This window comes from Eulemur rufifrons, chromosome 3 (assembly GCF_041146395.1).
Source record: "Eulemur rufifrons isolate Redbay chromosome 3, OSU_ERuf_1, whole genome shotgun sequence".
Classification (NCBI taxonomy): Eukaryota; Metazoa; Chordata; class Mammalia; order Primates; family Lemuridae; genus Eulemur; species Eulemur rufifrons.
In genome coordinates this window covers 56581730-56603214 of record NC_090985.1, presented here as the reverse complement: position 1 = coordinate 56603214, position 21485 = coordinate 56581730, and the positions used below count along the sequence as shown (strand labels likewise).

Below are 21485 nucleotides of genomic sequence, written 5' to 3'. Positions count from 1 at the left end.
AAACAACTAAAAATGGAAAAAATTAGCCAGGCATGGTGGTGCATGCCTGTAGTTCCGCTACCCAGGAGGTTGAGGCAGGAGGATCGCTTGAGCCCAGGAGTCTGAGGTTGCTGTGAGCTAGGCTGCTGACACCACGGCACTCTAGCCTGGGCAACAGAGTGAGACTCTGTCTAAAAAAATAATAATAATAATAATTCTTTCTGCTGATTAAACTTTTCCAAGTTTGCAAACCAGATGTCTTGAATATTAACTATGCCAGAAGTAATATTTTTCACGTGTTCTTTTTTCTAAGACTTAATTTTTTAAGATCAGTTTTATGTCCATAGTAAAATTAAGAGGAAGGTACACAGATTTTTCATATGTTTCTCTGCTCCCACACATAGGCTTCTTCATTATCAACCTTCTCTACCAAACTGGGTACATTTGTTACAATTGATGCTTTGACACATCATAATCACCCAAAGACCATAGTTTACATTAGGGCTCACTCTTCGTGTTGTACATTCAATGGATTTAGACAAATGTAAAATTACATGTATCCATTATTACAGTATCACACAGAGTATTTTCACTGCCCTAAAAATCCTCTGTGCTCTGCCAATTCATCTTTCCCCCCTATCCTACCCCTCCTGGAAACCATTGATCTTTATTATCACCCTGGTTTTGCCTTTCTAGATGTCATATAGTTGAAATCATACAGTATGTAGCCTTTTAGACAAAATTCTTTCTCTTAGTAATGTTTATTCAGGGTTCCTCTGTGTCTTTTCATGGCTTGATAGCTCATTTCTTTTTAGCACTGAATAATATTCCATTGTCTGGATGTACCACAGTTGATTTATTGATTCACCTACTCAAGGACATTTTGGTGGTTTCCAAGTTTTGGCAATCGTGAATAAAGCTGCTATAAAAAAATCCATGTGCAGGTTTTTGTGTGGATATAAGTTTTCAGATCCTTTGGGTAAATGCCAAGGAACACGATTGCTGGATTGTATAGTAAGACTATGTTTAGTTTTGTAAGAAACTGCCAAACTGTCTGTACCATTTTGCATTCCACCAGCAATCAATGAGGGTTCCTGTTGAATGAGCGTTCCTATTGTTCCACTCTCACCAGCATTTGGTGTCAGTGTTCTGGATTTTGACCATTCCAATAGGTATATAGAAGTATCTCGTTGTTTTAATTTGCATTTCCCTGATGATTGAGATTAAACATCTTTTCATATGCTTATTTGCCATATGTTTATCTTCTTTGGTGAGGTGTCTAGTAATTTGGCCCATTTTTAAATTGGGTTGTTTTTGTTGAGTTTTAAAAGTTCTGTGTATTTTTGGAATAATAGTTCTTTATCAGATGTGTCTTTTGCAAATATTTTCTCTCAGTCTGTGGCTTCTCTTACTCTCTTGACATTGTCTTTTGCAGTTTTTATTTTCATGAAACCAAGCTTATTAATTATTTCTTCCATGAATTGTACCTTTGGTGTTATATCAAAAATTTATCACCATATACAGGTAATCTAGGTTTTCTTCTATGTCATCTTCTAAGAGTTTTATTGTTTTTCATTTCATGTTTAGTTCTATGATGAATTTGAGTTAATTTAGTGAAGAGTATAATGTTTGTGTCTAGACTGATTTTTTTACATGTGGATGTCCAGTTTATCCAGCACCATTTGTTGAAAAGACTACCTTTGCTCCGTTTGATTGTCTTTGCTCCTTTGTCAGAGATAGATTGACTATATTTATGTGGTTTTTTTTTTTTCTGGACTATTTTATTCATTGATTTATTTGTCTATTCCTTGTCCAGTCAGTACCACAATGTCTTGATTATTATAGCTTCATTGAAAGTCTTGAAAAGTCAGATAATGTCAGTCTTCCAACTTTGTTCTTCTCTTTCAGTACTGTGTTGTCTATTCTATTTTTTGCCTCTCCATATAAACTTTAGAATCAGCTTGTCAGTATCCACAAAATAACATGCTGGGATTTATTGGAATTGCACTGAATCCGTAGATCAAGGTGGGAAGAACTGATATTGAGTAGTTCTGTATATGGAAAATCTGTCCATTTATTAATATTTAGCTCTTTTTTATTTCATTTATTGGAGTTTTGATGTTTTTCTCATATAGATCTCATACATATTTTGTTAGATTATAGCTAAGTATTTCATTGTTGGGGAGTGCTAATGTAAATGGTATTGCAATTTTCATTTCAAATCCAACTTGTTTATTGCTGGTATATATGATTGACTTTGGAATATTAACCTTGCTGTAATCACTTAGTAGTTCCTGGAGGGTTTTTTTCCCCCCCGTCAATTCTTTTGTGTTATTTACATAGACAGTCATAGATAATCATGTCATCACAAACAAAGCCAGTTTTATTTCTTCCTCCCAATCTGTATATATTTTATTTACTTTTTTTGTTTGTTGCATTAGCCAGTACTTCCAATACAATGTTGAAAAGGAGTGGTTAGAGGCAACATCCTTGCTTTTTTCCTGATTTCAGTGGGAAAGATTCAAGTTTCTCACCATTAATTATGCTGTTAGCTATAGGTTTTTGGTAGATATTCTTTATAAACTTGAGGAAGTTCACTTCTATTCCTAGTTTACTGAGACTTTTTATGATAAATGCTTGTTGGATTTTGTCAAATGCTTTTTCTCCATTTATTGATAGGATCATGCGATTTTTCTTTTTTAGCCTGTTGATATGAATGATGGATTACATTAATTGATTTTTAAATGTGGAACTAGCTTTGCATATACACTCACGTGGTGTATAATTCTTTTTATATATTGTTGGATTCAGTGTGCAATTATTTTATTGAGGATTTTTGTATTCATGTTCATGGGAGATATTGGTCTATAGTTTTTTTTTCTTATAATATTTTTGTCTAGTATTGGTATTAGGGTAGTGTTAGTCTCATATAATGAGTTAGGAAGTGTTCTCTGTGATTCTGTCCTCTGATAGAGATTGTAGAGAATTGGTATAATTTCTTTCTTAAATGTTTGGTAAAAGTTACCAGTGAACCCATCTGGGCCTATTGCTTTCTGTTTTAGGAGTATATTTATTATTGATTTAATTGCTTTAATAGATATAGGCCCATTGAGATTGTCCATTTCTTCTTCTGTCAGTTTTATAAAATTGTATCTTTCAAGGAATTGGTCCATTTCATCTAAGTTGTCAAATTTGTGGGCTTAGAGTTTTTCATAGTATTCATTTACTATCCTATTAATGTCCATGGGATCTGTAATGATGTTCCCTCTTTCATTTCTGATATTAGTAATTTGTGTCCCCTCTATTTTTATTAATTAGCCTTGCTAGAAGCTTATTGATTCTATTGATCTTTCCACGGAGCCAGCTTTTGATTTTGTTGATTTTCTCTATTTATTTACTGTTTTCAGTTTCAGTGATGTTTGCTCTAATTCTTACTATTTCTTTTCTGACTGCTTACTTGGATTTAATTACTTCTTCTTTTTCTGGTTTTCTAAGGTGGAAACTTAGATTATTAATTTTAGGTCTTTCTTTTCTAATGTATACAATCAACACTATAAATTTCCCTCTAAGAGCTGCTTTTGCTGCATCCCACCAATTTTGATAAAATGTGTTTCCATTTTTATTTATTTAAAAATATTTAAATTTTTTTAAGATTTCTTCTTTGACCCATGTATCATTTAGAAGTATATTGTTTAATCTGCACATATTTTGGGATTTTCCATTTATCTTTCTGTTATTGATTTCTGGTTCAATTCCATTGTGGTCTCAGAGCACCTTTACCTAGTCCAATGTCTGAAAGAGTCTTCCCAACGTTTTCTTCCAGAATTCTTAAGCTTTCACACCTCAGGTTTAAGTTTGTTATCCATTGTGAGTTGATTTTTGTGACAGGTGAGAGGTGTGGATATCCAGTTTTCAGCACCACTTATTGAATAGAAATTCTTTTCCCCAGTGTACATTTTTGTTTGCTTTGTCGAAGATTAGAGGACAATATGAGGATGGTTTTATATCTTGGGTCTCTGTCCTATTCCAAAGGTCTATATTTCTGTTCTTGTGCCAGTACCATGCTGTTTTGATTGCTATAGCCTTATAGTAAAGTTTGAAGTCTGGCAGACTGAAGCCTCCCAATTTGTTCTTTTTTGCTTAAAATTGCATTGGCTATATGAGGTCTTCTCTACACTTCCATATGAAGTGTAGAATTATTTTTTCTAAATCTGTAAAGAATGATGGTGGCATATTCTGCCTTTTTATTTGTGCATTTACACCTCATTGTCCAAAGTGATTTTGATAAAGTTGGATTAATACCTACCATATTTTTTACCTTTATTCTTTGTTTCTATTCTTTTTTCAGTATTTTGTTTTTTAATTTAGCTTTTTATATGATTCCATTTTCTTTCCTTCCTTAATGTATCAGTTATACTTCTTTTTAAAAAATTTTTTTGGTAGGTACCCTAGAATTTGCAATATACATTTACAATTAATGCAAGTCTACTTTCAAATAATAATTCACAAATAGTATGAATACTTAACAATAAAATAATCCTAATTTCTCCCTCCCATTCTTTGTATCATTGTCATTCATTTCACTTAAATTTAAGCATATATAATGGTATGTATAATACAGATATAAGCATAAATAATTGACTACATTGTTGCTATTATTTATTTTAAATAAACCGTTACCTGTTAAGTCAATTAAGGTTAAGAAAAACAAAAGTTTTTATTTTACCTTCACTTATTCCTTCTTCAGTGCTTTTCCTTTCTATATGTAGCTTCAAGATTCTCACCTATATCATTTTCCTTCTCTCTAAAGAAGCTCTTTTAACATTTCTTGCATAGTAGTTCTACTGACAATAAAATTCCTCAGTTTTTGTTTATGAATTTCTTTATTTTTCCTTCACGTTGGAGGGTAATTTCACAGTGTATAAAATTCTAAGTTAGTAGTTTTTTTTCTCTCAACACTTTAAATATTTCACTCCACACTCTTCTTGCTTGCATTATTTCTCAGAAGTCATATGTAATTCTTTTCTTTGTTCTTCTACAGGTATGGAGGCTTTTTTTTATTATTATTATTATTATCCTCTGTCTTCTTTCAGGATTTTTTTCTTTAATCTTTGATTTCCTGTAGTTTGAAAATGACACACTTATGTATAGGTTTTTCTTTTTTTGGCATTTATCCTGCTTGATATTCTCTGAGCTTCCTGGATCTGTGGTCATTGGTTTGGTGTCTGACATTGATTTAGGGATATTGCCAATCTTTGTTTTTCAAATGTTTCTTCTGTTCCTTTTTCTCTTTCTTCTCCTTCTGATACTACTATAAGGTATCAGCTACACTTTGTGTAGTTGTCTCACAGTCCTTGGATGTTCTGTTCTGTTCTGTTTTTTAGTCTTTGTTCTCTTTACTTTTCAGTTTGTGAAGTTTTTATTGATATATTCTCAAGCTCAGATTCTTTTCTCAGCCATGTTCAATCTACTAATAAGCCCATCAAAGGCATTCTTCACTTTTGTTACAGGGTGCTTTTTTTTTTTTTTTAATCTCTAGCATTTCTTTTTAGTTCTTTCTTAGAATTTCCATCTCTCTGCTTACATTGCTCACCTATTCTTGCATGCTATCTATTTTATCCATTAGAGGCTGTAGTATATTAATCACAGTGGTTTTAAGTTCCCAATCTGATAATTCCAGCATCCGGGCTGTGTCTGAATTGATACTTACTGTTTCTATTCAAATTGTGGTTTTTGCCTTTTAGTATGTATTTAATATTTTTTTCTTGGTAATTTTTTCTTAATAGCCAGACATGATATACTGGTTAAAAGGAATTGCTGTAAATAGGCCTTTAATAATGTGGTGGTAAATTGTGGGAAGGGAGCATTCTTTGGTCCTGTGATTAGGTTTCAGACTTTTAGTGAGCTTCTGCCTCTGGTTGACTTTACAAGTGTTTCTCATTTTTTTCCTCCCCTCCTTAGGTGGGACAGGATGGCTACAGTGGGCTGGAATTGGATATTTCCTTTCTCCTATGTGGAAGGCTATAATTGGCTAGATTTGGTTATTTCCCTTTTCCCAGGTTAGGCTCTGATTAACCAGTTTCCTCTGAGGGCAAAGTCTTGTTAAGAAGGATAGACTGCTTCTGGAGTATTTCAAAATAGTTCCATTTTCCCTCCCCCTGCTCAAAGCATGATGACATTTTTCTTTAATATTTGCTATTGGAACCTAGCTGAGCTCCTGTAGGTAAGTCTCATAATATTGTGGGAGACTTCAATGAGTGGGTTCCTCTGGATTTTTTAACTCTCAGACTTAGTCTCACTGAACCTCCAGCAATTTGTAAATGGCAGTTCAAGTTTTCCTACTCTGGCATCGGTTTCTACTCATAAACCTCTACTCTGGTAAGCTGTGACTCCCTGGGTTTTCCTGTCGGTCTCTCCAATCTTTGGGGCAGTTGTTTGCCCTGTGTTCTCCCTCTTTTACAGATCCAAGAAGAGTTGTTGATTTTTGAGCTTTTTGCTTGTTGTTAGGACAGAATAGTAACATCCAAGCTCCCTACATGCTGACCCAAAAACTAGAAGTCTAGAAGTCCCTCCATGTGTTCTTTATTTTGCTAATTCTGATTGACTGAAGTCAGAAGTAATCTTGACATCTGCATTGTTAATATTCTTCCAAGTAAGTTGAAACTTTGATTGATAAAGAAATTTAGGGCTCTCAGGCAAGCATTTCCAGGCATGGATTTGCCCCCCATAATATACTAAGCAATGAGAATGGAACTGGTTATAAACCATTTCTTTGATCCTGTTGACTCACTCCACAACTTTAATAAATAGAATATATATAAAATATAAAATGTAGCCACATACAATTTTAGTATTATTTTCTACTTTGACCTGAAACAATACACAAACAAATGTAAACTGTTTTCCATTGGAAAAGTAAATGATTTACTTATGTCTTGATTGTGGGGAGATGTTTGATAATTAGCTCTTAAACGTCACCTTTACTATTATAATTTGTAAGTCAATTATCTATCCCCAAGTACTCATTTTTTATCACTTCTCAGTAGTACTTTACATTATTAATCATTAGTATTTTTTAAAGCTGTATATTTCTTTTTAATCTCCATGTGACTGCATCATTTGAGTTCTTTTCTTATAGTAACTCTTCCTCCTTTGCTCAATAGTATCCCTTAAACTCAGTAGTCAGATCTCTTTTCTCTCTACATATGTAATGTTTCCCTGGATTTCAATGATGATCCTATTATAAATGAGTCTCATTTGTATTAACATTCCTAACATCTTTCTCAAGACTCTTTTCCTTGTATTTAACTTTTTGCCTACATGACCAAAGTAATACACGAGAGTAGTCTCATCTCCCCCTCTCCAAACCAGTCCACCTAACTAAACTTCTACTCTTAGTTGTATACTCTTAACTTCCTAATGGGCTAAAATCAAAAGTTCAGAGTCATTTATTCCTTGCTCTTTTTTGCTTTTGTATCTAGTCACAAAATGTTATTGATTCATATTATATTACCCCGAGCTCTATCCTTGGACCTTTTTTCTATCTATACTTACTCCCCTAGTGATCTAATCTATTTGAAGTCTCATGCCTTTAAATAGTATATATATGATAAAACTCCCAAATGTATGTATCTAGTCAAGAATACTTACTTGTTCTCTAAATTTTTATATTCTACTGCCCACTTGACATCTCCACTTGGAAATGCAGTAGATATCTCCAGCTTAACATGTCAGAAACTGAACTTGTAATCATTCCCACCAAACCATGTCATTTGATGGCAGCTCCATTCTTTTATTTATGTGAGTCAAAATTTTAGATTTGTTATTACGCTTTCTGTTTCTCTTATGTGCAACATCAAATCTTTCACAGAATCATTTTGATAGCTCTACCTTTAAAATATATCCAGAATCTGACCACTTGCCATCATCTCCATTGTTACTATCCTGGTTCTAGCCCCTGTCATCGCTTGTATGACTTATTGCCTTGTCTAATTTTAAGCAAAAGTTAGATAATGCCCAATTTCTGCTCAGAAAACCCACAAGTGAGTTACAGCAATTCCTTTTAACCAGTATAAACCCACAAATGAATTACAGCAATTTCTTTTAACCAGTATAATATTGTACAAACCACTGCATGATCTTCCCCCTTTCTCCAAATCTCTCTGATGTCTTCCCTTCATTACTTGCTCTGCTCCAAGCACTCTGTGCTCCTTGATGTTCTGTGCACATGTGAGATCCATTTCTACCTTCGGGCCTTTACACTTGTCTTGGAACCTTCCCCTCCATATATCCACTTGGCAGAACACCTCACCTCCTTCAATTTTTTCTGAAATGTCACCTTCTCAATGTGTTCTATCTACCTTGACTACTGTATACAAAGTTGCAAACTGCCCCCATATTCTGGCATTTTGATCCCCCTTTACCTTCTGTTTTTTCCTCATAGTGTTTAATGACCTTCAAATACATAATATCATATAACTATTTATTGGGTTTTCTGTTTATTGTTTCTGTTGCTTCCCAACTATAATTTAAGCTCCACAAGGGCAAGAATTTTTCTGAGATGAACATACCCTCATAAATAATTGCTAAATGAATAAATGTATTGATTCTTTCTGTATAGTCTGTTGCCACTGCCAATTGTTATATTCCAGAGCTGTGTCACTAGTTATATGTGGCTATTTAAAGTTAATTTAATATAAATATGACAAAAATTTATGTCCTTATTATCACTAGCCAAATTTCAAGTGCTTAATAGCCATGTGATTCTAGTGGCTACCATATTAGGCAGCACTCATAGAAAATATTCCTTCATTTCAGAGTTCTATTGGACAATACTGTTCTAAGTTTTATGAGAGCAATTAATCTTCTTGCTGCAATCTCTGTAACCTTCTGCCTGAATTGTATACTGCTGTGGGCTTCATCTTCCTAAATAATTCCTTATTTCACAAGAGTAGAATATAGTATTAGAACACAGTGAGAGCACTGGAGTCAGAAAGATGTTGTTTTTAGTCCCAGTCCTGGTATTTGACATTTAATGAAGATTTCTTTGCCTCCATTTTGACAAATGAAAAATGGAGATAATATCTTTTTGGCAGAGTTGTTTCTACTATGCAGTATATATATTCCTGAAGAATCTTGTGCTCTGCAAAATCATGGATTAAAACAGTAGGGCTTTCCTAGGAAATCAAGGTTAGAAAGACCATTCAAAACTCATGCAGCTTTGAAAACAGAACACTAAAAATAAAAATACCAACACAATAGAAAATCATGTTAAATTTTAAGCATTAAAAATATTAAATATAGGAGTCTAAAATAAAATGAAGTTACCTAGATGGAAGGATTATATCTAGATGAAAAGGAGGGTAAGTCTGCAAAATTATGGCATTAAGGGAACTATCCGCAAACACCAGAAAGGCCCATGCAATTTGTACTTCTAAGGCAGAGTTCATGACCACAGTAAACCAAGAAAAAGAACATGGGATGTATGGGCATTGTACACAGTTCTGTATTTCTCTGGTTGACTGCAATCCTCTGTGTTAGTGTACTTTGCATTCCGCTATTACTTGGTAGTTGTAATAGACATTGTTGATGTTCCACCCATATCCCCTTTACCAGCTGGTTTACCTATCCCTTGCTACTGTGTGTTTGGTTACTAAAAACTCACAGCTGTCCCTTTGTCCCAGGAATTGCCCTTAAGCAAATGGAAACCACCTCACCGAGGAGATTAAAAACCTTGTCCACCTTCCACTGGCAGTCTTCAGCCAGTGACTGGCTAACGTAGTACAAAAGTCCAGCCCTGTTGTCTCAAAGTCAAGGCATCTCTGATCCAATTCATCTTTCAGAGGCTCCAGTAAGATCAAGCTGCTACATTGTTGCTTAGTTTCTTCCCTTACCCTATTATTCTGTTCTCCTCCATTCTCCTGAGAACGCTACTTCAGTTATTCATGTGCATCTGAATCTTTGTCTTTCGCTGTGTTTCTAGGAATCTAATCTAATACTGGAAAACATTAACATGCTAGAAAAAATCACATGTGAGCCAGTCATTTTTCTGAGTTATCTCTGAAACAAATGTTGTAGGGAAACACTTTGTACAGTGCCTAGCAGAGATCCTAGCACATAGTAAAAGGTCAGTTAATAATAGCTATAATGAGCATGTTGAAGATAATGGTGGTGGTGCTAATATCACTCTCTCCTCAGAAATTTTCAGGTTTTTACATTACAAACCTCATGATGTTTTAGATATATACAACTTGAGTCAAATTTACTTTTCCTGCTTATTTTCCCACTACTGCCCCACATTGAACTGACATTTTTTTCTCCCAACTTAGAATTCTACTTTCCTTCCATTTGTCCACATATCAGTTACTTTCTAGCACTCATTTGAGTTGTATCTCTTCTAATATACTTTGTCAAAATTTGTCATATTTTTATTCTTAGGCTTTTGCCGTATCTCATCCTTGTCAAATACTGTAAGAAAAATGATAGCACATGCCTGTAGTCCCAGCTACTCAGAAGGCTGAGGCAGGAAGATTGCTTGAGGCCAGTAGCTCAAGGCCAGCATGAGCAACATAGTGAGACCCTCTCTTTAAAAAAAAAAAAGAAAAGCAGTTTACGTATGTATTATAAATGGTATTCAGAGTGGGTTCTAATATTATCTTTTAAAGAAATGACTATAGACTTTAGGAACTTTTTGAACTTAATAACTGTAAATATTACTAATTGTTGAGAAATATTTGAAGCTTTTCTAGGTCATTGAAGAGATGAAAATGTTTTTAGAATAAATTTGAGTCTTTTATTGAAGATAATTGACTGTATATAAAGTCTTAATATTATGCTGTATTCATTACACTTTAATGAATATATTAATATTTTAATATATTAAAAGTCTTTCAATTTCATCAACATTTTATGTCTTTAAGTACAGAATACATGAAAGGCTTAGTGTGTAGATAACTATAATATTTATTAATCTTTCTACCTTTAGATTATAGACACAATGGTCGAGATCTTCAAAGCTCAACATTATCAGTGCCAGAACAAGTAATGTCATCAAACCATTGTTCACCATCAGGCTCTCCTCATCGAGTGGATGTTATAGGAAGGACTAGATCGTGGTCACCCAGTGTCCCTCCTCCACAAAGGTAAGATGGCATACTCCCTTTATTTGTAGGTTGTTGCTACTGCAGGCCTATTTGTCATAATTTATCATTAATTATCTCTAAATATAAGTGATTCTTGTGGAAAAAAGTTATTTACAGAAAAACAAGATGCTATTCAATAACCTATGTAAGGAGAGTGAAAAAAATATGGATTATCTGTAACTTTGGACAACTCCTACATTATTTTATTGTAAGAGTTCAAAATAAGTAAGAACCAGCTTTCAGTCACATTATCAGTGTGAGCAAATATAGTAGAACCAACTAATTATACTCATCAATGATGTAGCTATTGGTAATTGAAGAAATAGGAAAAAATAAACAACTGGTCTTTAAAATTAGGAACAATCATCAGAAGAATACAAAAGAATGCATATGCAGTGGGAAGAATGGTTCAGAAAGTCTGCAGTTCCAGGTCGTATGCCTGGTGGAAATCTCTGATCAACCTCGTTAAGTATATGCTTAATGGAATAAGAACCATGGAAATAATAGTTGAGACTACCAAGAAATATGTGCATAATTCACCCTTTATATACTTGAAATATTTAAGAAATTTTGACCAGTTAGAGTAACAGCCCTTATAACTTCTGTTTTAAATAAATAATTGAGTTAGTATTAGAATTTTAATTGAATCTTAATTTTACACAGAATATTGTGCTGAGAGAACTTTAGATTTATTTTATTTATGAATTTGACTTATTTACTTTAGGAGACTATGAAGCACTAAAATGTTTTTATATAATTTGAACAATTACGGAAATTAAAAAGAAAATCTAATATATTAAGTTGATATACATAGTTTAAAATGTTTAAAAATGTTGAATTAACTAAGAAAACGACCCATACTTCATAAAAGTTTACTAATGTAAGCATTGTATTTAACAGAAAAATTTTAGAGGCATTTACATTAAATCAGAAATAACAGAAGGTGCTCATTATTATTGTCACTGTTTAAAATAGTACTTCGGGTCCTGAGAAATGTTAAAATACAAGAAAAAGAAATAAGAGGTGGAAGGCTTAGAAGTGAGAAAAACCATCATTTGTTGATGATAGGATTATATACAAAGAAAACCTAACATAATCAAAATATTAAAACTAATATGGGAGTGCTGCCAAACACCTGGCCATGTATCAACTTACAAAAATGAGTAGTAATGCTAATCAGAAAATACCATAAGACATAAAGCACTATGCTCAAAAGCCACATAAAGTATAAAGTATTAATATCTAGCAATTCATCCAACTAAGAATTCACGAGATCCTCTAAAAGAAAAATATAAACTTTAGGTAAGGAATCAACGAGAGATGTACCCTATTTATGGGCAGAATTACTTCATACAATAAAGATAGCAAATTTCAACAAATTTATCTATAAATCTAATGCAATACCAATCATAATTCTATGTGCAATTTTTATAAACTTGTCACTCTAGAAATTATATGGAAGGATAAACATATACAAATAATTAAATCCATTTTGAAAAGGAAGAGAAAAATGTATTATCAGGCCCTAATAGTTAAAAACAAGATGGAGTTTGAACAATAGCAGCAAAATAGACATAATGAATAGAATAGATAATGCAATATAAATATATATACATTTATATTTCTATGTTTACTTGGTACAGGATAATAAGGTGACACAAATTAATATAGAAAAGATGGGTTGGGAAGGATAGAAAAATTAGCTCATCACATGTAATAAAATTAAAAACTGGATTCCTACCTTTCATTCAATAATATGACATGTCATGGTCTTAATTATGTTTTATAGGGCTGCTGTGTGTCATGGTAGTTGAAGTAATGGTTGAAGCAAAAGACTACTTAGGTGGTTATTGTTATGATATATGCACAAAGATGATAGTTTAGACTAGAGTGGTATAAAGGGAGGTGGTGAGAAGTGAACAGATTTTGAGTTGTTCTTCTGAGCTTTGGACTCATATTTGACCATGTGGCATCTCTATATCCATTCCTATAGGGTATATAAACAAACATGTCTAACACTAAAGTAATTTTCTTCACACAAATCTACTCCTTTTCCTGTATATATCATTGAGTATCACTACTAGAGACCTGGGAGTTATCCATTAATAAGGTTGATATTCATTATTATATCCCATTGATGTTAGTTTAATTTGAGCTCTTTTTGTATTGTATCTATTATAGCAGCAATCTTCTTATCTGTCAACCTCCAACTGCAATTTATACCTTTAGCCAGGAGTGCAATTAGTTAAAACAAAACAAAAAATTTGGACTTGACCATACAGTGACTTTGTCTTTTTCTCCTATTTTTATTAATAAATCTCACTACTTAGTACAGTATATGATTATAGTTTACTAAGATATTTAATGGATCTTGCTATTTTAGCCGGAATGTAGAACAGGGACTTCGAGGGACACGCACTGCTACTGGACACTATAATACAATTAGCCGAATGGATAGACATCGTGTCATGGATGACCATTATTCTCCAGATAGAGACAGGTAAATATGATTAAATACTATTAGACCTTACAAATCACCATCCTCAGGAAGGGGTTACCATAAAATATTTTCATCTATTCCTTTATCTTAGTTTGTAAAGCAATATTTTTCCTTTATAATACTCACATTCTTATGACTGTCACATTGTTAAAAAAATAAATAAAAAGCAACATTTTCCTTAGTAGGAAAAAACAATCATCTCATTCTTGCAGTTTTGGTCCTTTATTAAATCAAACCAGTTAAGTTTGTGAATCTGCATGAGAAATTATAATTATGATGAAAATAAGATGTTTTATTATTTTTACCTTGTCATGACCAATTATTATATATAAAATATCTTCATGATACAATCAATTTTAAAATCTTTTATGTTCATCAGAAAAATCAGTGTGATTTTTCCCATGTAGAAGTATTAAGACAGAGCCTGGTTTGTTTAGGAAACATTGTATCATGACTCATGAAGAGGTTTTTTCCTCATGGCTTTTAGTAAACCTTTCAAGCATCTTAAAAAATCATGCTTGTTGATTGTTGTGTTTAGAAGAACTCTGTGAATTTGCTCCATTATATATGGCAAACTTGGAAGTAACATGGTATGTTATAATGCTTACATTAATTACTACTAACATTTTTAAGTTAAGCAAATTGATTCTCTCTAATTCATGCTTTTTTTATGTATGAAATAAATGATATTATAGTTTTCCCAAACTTTTCAAAGGATAGAGTAAAATAATGAAGGAACTCAGAAGTGCTTTTGTATGTTTTCTAAACTCATTTTAGGAAGAGCACTTGGGGCCTTTTAAATCAGCTGATATGAGAAATTAATGTCAACATTTATAAATTTAATTGTTTTATCTAAATCTAGGATTATACTCAATTCATGCTTATACTTTCATCATGTTTTAATATACTTAGTCTTCAACAGTGACAAACAAGTATTGCCTTTTGTGTCTGAGATCTGAGAAGAAATTAGGAAGTTGTTAAATTAATATTAGTATTAATGCCAAATGAAAGTTAATGTAGTATTTTATTTATTTTTAATTTGCTTAACTATTTCATAGTGATCTGAGTCTTTAGGGCTAATCATAGACATGCTACCTATAGAAATTGATGCTTATCAAGTATAATAGTGAAAGAAGAATAACTATGTTGGCATGGTTAGGAGTTGGAAAGAGTCATATTAGGGTGGATCAATAGGCATTTTGATTACTTAATAGAATTTTAATGAGATTGATCATTTCTGGAAATTATTTATATAGCAAGTTATGAATTCCTTGATCCTTGAAGGTTTGTTAATGGAAATGATGAAAGAGAAAGCCTGAAATTACTTTAAGCTTCCTTTAAGTTTATGTAAAGTTTTCTTTTAATGAAAAATGAACTTTACATTTTCCTCTAAAACAAGTAAATATGGTCTAAATCTTGCAGAAAAAGATAGGATAAAATTAACCTCTAGAATTATACTCACAAACAGAAATGGTTGCTATCACATCAAATGCATAATATTTCATAAATATTTTAAAACAAGTGGCCCTAAATTTAATGGCAACAAAATTTGATATTAAAGCCTTGGTGATTAATCCTTGGTATTAGCTAATATGACTAACATGTCAGAGATATTCTGCAATATGCATATTTATTTCTATCCCAATTTATGCCAATAATTGAAATGTCATACATGTTTTTTGCTTTAAAACTTAAAGAATCTCTTAGTTTAGCAAAAATGTTCAAATAACTGTTTCTTGAAGTCTTGGGGAAAATTGATCCATGTGGTTTCATTACTCTTTGAGAGTGTTATAGATTGCCAGATTACAATTACTCTTAACCATGAGCTGCATTAAATCCTTTTTTGATATAAGTAAAATAGAATTTTATTTAACTAGGAATATAAAACCATTTCTAATATTTGGATTATCTGTTTAATCATTATTCATTAACATGAGGAATCAAAAATCAAAAAGTACAATATTATTCATGTATGTAGTCTATGACATTATTAAACAGTGGATCCTTAATCTCTGTTTTACTCTAATATTCTAAAAGATTTTTGATAATAAAATGCATATGAAGGATTTCTAATTTTTATGAACTATTTAGGAGGTAGGAATACTCTGGAACTCTTAGAGTGAATTTTTGTGAATAGCATTTGTAACAATAATATTGTTAATTTAAAAGCCTAAGAGAGAATTTCCTTTGAGGTGGTAAGAATAATTTAGATATTTTAAGAGGTACATTAACCTTTCTTATCAGTAAGAATTGTTTCACTGGACTAAAATACTGTTTTATTGAATGTACTCTTTTTCATAGGATTTGCAACCAAATGGCCTAGCGTTTGAATCTAGGGTTTTACCTCATGCTACCTGTATATCTTTGTGGGAAAATTAACCTCTTTGACACTTGATTTCCTTATCTATAAAATTAGAATATTAGTGTCAACTTTACAGGGTTGTGTAGATTAAATGACAGTGTCTCCAGTTGTATAGCATGTATTCAAAAAATATGCTCTAGCCTTAACATTTTAAAAGAATCTATTGGCTTGCAAATAATTTGCATTTAGTGTGCTTAATAATTAAGCAAAAACAGACAAACATACAAATAAAAAAACTCAGTGAAATCAGTTCAGGTATTTTTTTTCAAAGTTCTATATAGAATATAGAACATGCATTGGACCTGGAAAAATGGGCATATTTATTCAGGCAAGTACAAGATCAAAGTTACAGAGGCAAAACACATCTATACATCACAAAGGCCCAGTACGAAGGATGAAGGATTTGGGGACATGTTTGAAAGTTGTTTGTGAAGACAATGACTTTTACACTAACTACATTGGGTGAGAAACTATGCTCTTTAACATTAGTTTATAATACTTGGTCATACTTAAGTGAGGTAAAGAGGAGATAGAGTATTCATATCCTTTTTAATAGATAATGTAAAAAGAATTATATATAAAATTTTTATTCAATCTTTGTTTCTCTGTATATCTCTATTATCATTAGTCAAAATCCTATTATATTTTGAAAAATCCTATATTATATTTTGAAAAAAATCCAATTCTTTACAAGTAATTCAGAAACCTGGAGGCAGAGACATTAGAATAAATAATGAATTATAAAGGATATCTTTCATCTTCCATCCCCATCCTTCCCCCTTTTTGTACCATTGTTTTTCTGATAAATCCTGGTAACTACTAAAACTAGAAACATAATTAATTTATTCTGGGGCAGACTATGTGGCGTTAGTATTAGAAATCATTTTAAGAACTTTTTGTTTACTTGAGTTAGTTTACCATTAGAATAAGTGTAGAGTATTAGATAATATTTCTGTAACATGTCAGAGATCTCCTGTAGTATGCATTTTTATGTCTATTGTGGGGGCCAAAATATATTGAGTGCATTTATTTGCATGGAATATACTTTTAGCATTATAAGAAAAAAGTAAAATTAATACTGGCAAAGATAAATTACTTTATAAATTTTTTTCTCTTGTATATTCAAATGATAAGTTCATACTCCAAAAAGGAAAATGACCTATTATGTGGACCTCTGGAATACCTCAAACACCTATGGTATTTCTCTATTCCTTATCAGGCAGCCAGTGACCACAAAGTGAAACACATATTCATAACAACTTCATCAAAAAGAATAGTCTCTTTGGTCCTTTCAGTTATCACCTATGAAAGGAACACATCTCTGAAAGTTTAAAATTATAGAGAAAATAAATGAAAAAGAAGATTCACTTTACAAAAATAATGTAATATTTTATTTATTATGTTTTAGAAGCATTTTAACATAGTAAAATTATACTGAGTATATTGTAGGAACTATAAAGTAAGCAAAGCATTAGCAATGTTAAAGACACAGGGCATGAAGTTTTTGCATTATATAGGGGTTGTTAAAAACAGCTTTCAAAATATATAGGTTTACTTAAGGATGAGATATTTTATCTCCTTTTTGCAGTCTAGTGATCTCTAAAAGGAGACATTCAGGCTATAGTAGAAGAATAATTCATTATAAATATAATTTTGTGTGATCTTTAAAGATATTACTTAAGATCAATGTGTCTGGAAATTGAATTAGTAATCTAGTTCAGTTTTTTGCATAGTAATATTTTTATCATGATCCTTAGAATATGTAACATCTTTACTTCGTTTCTACTTTTCAGAATTTAGTAATTGTATTAGTTTTGTATTTCTTTTATAGTGATTATTGCTCTGTGCAAATTTTTATTAATTTTAAACAGATTGGACTAAATGTAATTTTTATATGACTTTAATGCATATTGAAGACATTGTACATATTTATTGTTCAGATTTTATAATGTCCATTAATTTTGGAAGAAAAGCAAGCATGGTTCAGTGGAGATGTGTAAAATATTTTTAGATTATACCAAGTAGATGCAGCAAAGGACCTGTGATACATGTATTGAACTAAGGTGGATTTTAGAGAGCTTACTAAAACACAATGGTAAATTTTGTATTCATACATGAGTTTTCATAGTTTTCAGCAGAATCTCAATGGGGCTTCTACCACATAAGGTTAAGAATTAACATGACTAGAGATGAAACAAATTGATGCTTAATAAAGGTGATTCTTGCTTAATATTCCCTTTGGCTTTCTAGGGACAAAGTTTAACTATAAGACTCTTCAAGGAAAATATTAGAAATTTTATGATTATATATATTTTATGAACTTACAAATTTTAGCAAGCTTCAAAGTTTCCACATTTTCTATTACTCTTAAGTAATTTTTGGAGAATATTCCTTTTTAAAGCAATAAATTCCAACATCACAATTGTTGAATATTATTTCTATTCTTTATAAAGCCAGGAATGCTTTTTCTGGTACTTCCTAATTTTCTTATACAACATAGGTTTACAATCTTCTGTTTACATTTCTAGAACATTTCTATGATTATATGAAGCACTGGTCTCTTTAGAGAGAAGGTTCATCATGAAAATGGTGTAATTTTGGTGGTTTTTTTTTTTTTTCTGTTTTAGTTCAGTCCAAAATATATATATTGAGTGGGTCAGCTACTATGCACAATGATTTTTTAAAAATTATCCTGGTCTAGATAGACAAATTATCATATATCAACTAATTATAAAATGTAGAAGACTGTGAGGCAGAAACATATTATTGGAATCAATTGGAGAGAAAAATTTACTTGGTTTGGTCTTTAGGCAAAGGCTTCAGGGAGAAGTTGGACTTTAAAGACTGGGTAGGATTTTGAAAGGCAGAAAGGTGGAGACAGGGGGAGGATGATGGGCACTCTTAAGCATGAACAAAGTCTTGGAATCAGCAAAGCGCATGATATGTTTAGAGAATCTTAGATAGTCTTTTCTGTCTAGATAAGTAGTGGTGTGGGGAATGGAAAGTGACAAGAAATGAAGATTACAAGTAGTTTAGAACTTTTAAGGAATTTGTACTTATTGTTTTTTGATATCAGAAGCCATTGAAGGATTTTGAGTAAGGTACATACATGATTAGAAAGCATAATTTGCAAAAATACCACTGTAGACAGGGTAAAGAATGGATTGGGTCAGGAGGGACAGAGGTCTAGAGGTAGGGAAACCTAAGAGAAGGTTATTTGAAAAGACATAGTAAGCCTGATTTTTTTAAGTACTGACAGGAGAAAAGGAAAAGAAGGGAGAAATTTGAGTTATTTATGTGTCATAACCAGCAAGATTTATAAATCAATTGAATGTGAAAATTCAGGAAATGGAGTAAATTCTAAGTTTGTAAATCTTGGTTTATTAAGTAAATATTTTAATTCCTAGTTGAAGGTGATATTACAAGAGATTACAAAAAAGGAATAGCTGAAGTATTATATTAATTTCCAAAGGAGGATTAAAGAATTTTGTTGGAAATTAGAAGAGACTTTAGAGATTGTGAAGTCCTAGGTTCCAAAGAGGTACCTGAAGGACTACTGTGGTAGGTAAGCATGAGGCCAAATGGGTAGGGAGCTAAGCTTTTCCCTCGTTAGCCAATGTCATTCTGATTTTATTGGATTCCTATGTATTGTTGCTACATCAAATTTTGTTTGAAAACAGATAGTCTTCTGTTGGAAAAAAGAAAGTTTCAAACCACTGCTTGAAGCTCTTCATTTCACAAATGCAGCATTGATGTCCCAACAGGCAAGGTATATTGTTCAAGTCTCACAATTAACATGTATTTTTCTGAGTGTCTTTATGACATTTACGCATCATATGGAGAGTCCAGGAAGCTGCAGGAAATGTGCTAAAACACAAAGGAAAATCAAGGCTAAAACAAAGTGATAGTTTACACTATGAAAACAAATTGTATTATCTAGATATAATGTGTTGGAATATAAGGTCAGGAAATGAATCTTGGAAAACCACTGCCCTTAAGAAATACAGAGAAAATAAATAGATAAAGAGGTAGTCAGATAGGTGGAAGACCAGGTCATATGTGTAAATGTTAAAGAGGCTGACTTTGAATTAAGAATGCCCTTATTTTGAAACCCAATCCTGCTACTTACTATATGGTTGTGGGCAAATACAGCCTCAGTTTTCTCTATGGGAATGTGGGAAGACTGGAACCTACCTTAAAGAGAAGAAAATGAGGTAATGTAGGCAAAACATTTAGTGGAGTACTTGGCACATAGTTAAATGTTGAATAAATACTATGTTTAATAGTTAGAGAGAATAGTATTTCAGAAACCAAGAAAGGAGAAAGTGTTAGGAAATAGAGGTTTGAAAGTGTCTAATATAGAAAAGTGTAGTGTGATGAAGATCAAGAGGAGACTAAAAGATTTTTTAGGATTCCACAAATAATATTCATAGATACCTTCAGGAGATTGATAGAGTTAGAAGTCAAGTTACAGTAAACTGAAAACATGAATGCAGAGTGAGGAAGAAGTGGCAAAAATTGTAGATCTATGTCTTTAAGATATTTTATGTTGAAAAGAAAGTGAGAAAGATGCAATGGCTTGAGAGGAAGGCAAGATTAGCAAGGGTTTTATTTTTAGAATTAAGTGTAGTTGAGGAAGGGAAGGCAAGAGAGAATAATGAATGAAGCAAGGTAATGTGGGAAGCAGGATTACAAGTAGAGGCATTTCTTCTTTTGGTGCAGAAAACAAGGACAAGTGAAGATATAAATATATATTTACTCTATATTTAGAGGTAGAATTATGGAAGTTGAGAGTTCAAGGTTCATTTTCATTGTTTACTGAAACATAATGATCATCTGCCAAGATTTGTTTTGACCTTAAAGATTTTAAGAAAGTAGAAAATTTTTAATTAGTGCTACGGAAAGAAGAGAGTCAACTACAGATGGGTAAAAGGTCAATGTGCTGCTTTGATTGCTTATAGTAGTCATGAGGCATGAAATGTAGCAAAGCAAATAGCATGTAATACATAAATAATGAACATAGTGAATGGAGAAATGGATAGCATACAATAAATCTAATAAATATGATAACCAAATAAAAATGATTTGAATTAATTTGTTCCTTATTAGATGGAATTTCTAAAGCCCCTTGTAGTTAATTTTAATTATTAATAAATGAGGGAGAAATAATTATCTTATAAAATCTCTTATAATATAAACTTATATTATAAGTATAAGGAATCACCTCTTTCATTATTTCCTTCTTAAACTTTCTGGTTATTTTATTGTTTTTCTCTTCTTATCTTTCTTCCTAGAAAATGGGAAAGCATCTCTATTGAATAACATTTTCTAGATGGTGCTGAATATGTTTAAGTGATAATTGATAAGATTTTTATTTAGAAATATGAATTCTAAAAATCTCAATGTTATATTTTTGTTGTATTTTACTTTAGAATATTTTAACCGTTAGCATGCCTTATTGCAACGGACATTGGGAGGAGGGGGCAAGCTTTCCAGTAAACAA

General features: G+C 31.9%; 1 protein-coding gene across 36 annotated transcripts in view; it reads left to right on the top strand.

The window, feature by feature from the left end:
• Positions 1 to 21485, top strand: part of RIMS2 (regulating synaptic membrane exocytosis 2) — a 640638-nt gene that overhangs the window by 392790 nt on the left and 226363 nt on the right. For all 36 annotated transcript variants that reach the window (XM_069466111.1, XM_069466135.1, XM_069466114.1 and 33 more), the window contains 2 exons: positions 10964 to 11120; positions 13504 to 13620. In XM_069466111.1, coding sequence (XP_069322212.1) covers positions 10964 to 11120; positions 13504 to 13620 — 274 coding nt within the window. The remainder of the gene's footprint in view (positions 1 to 10963; positions 11121 to 13503; positions 13621 to 21485) is intronic.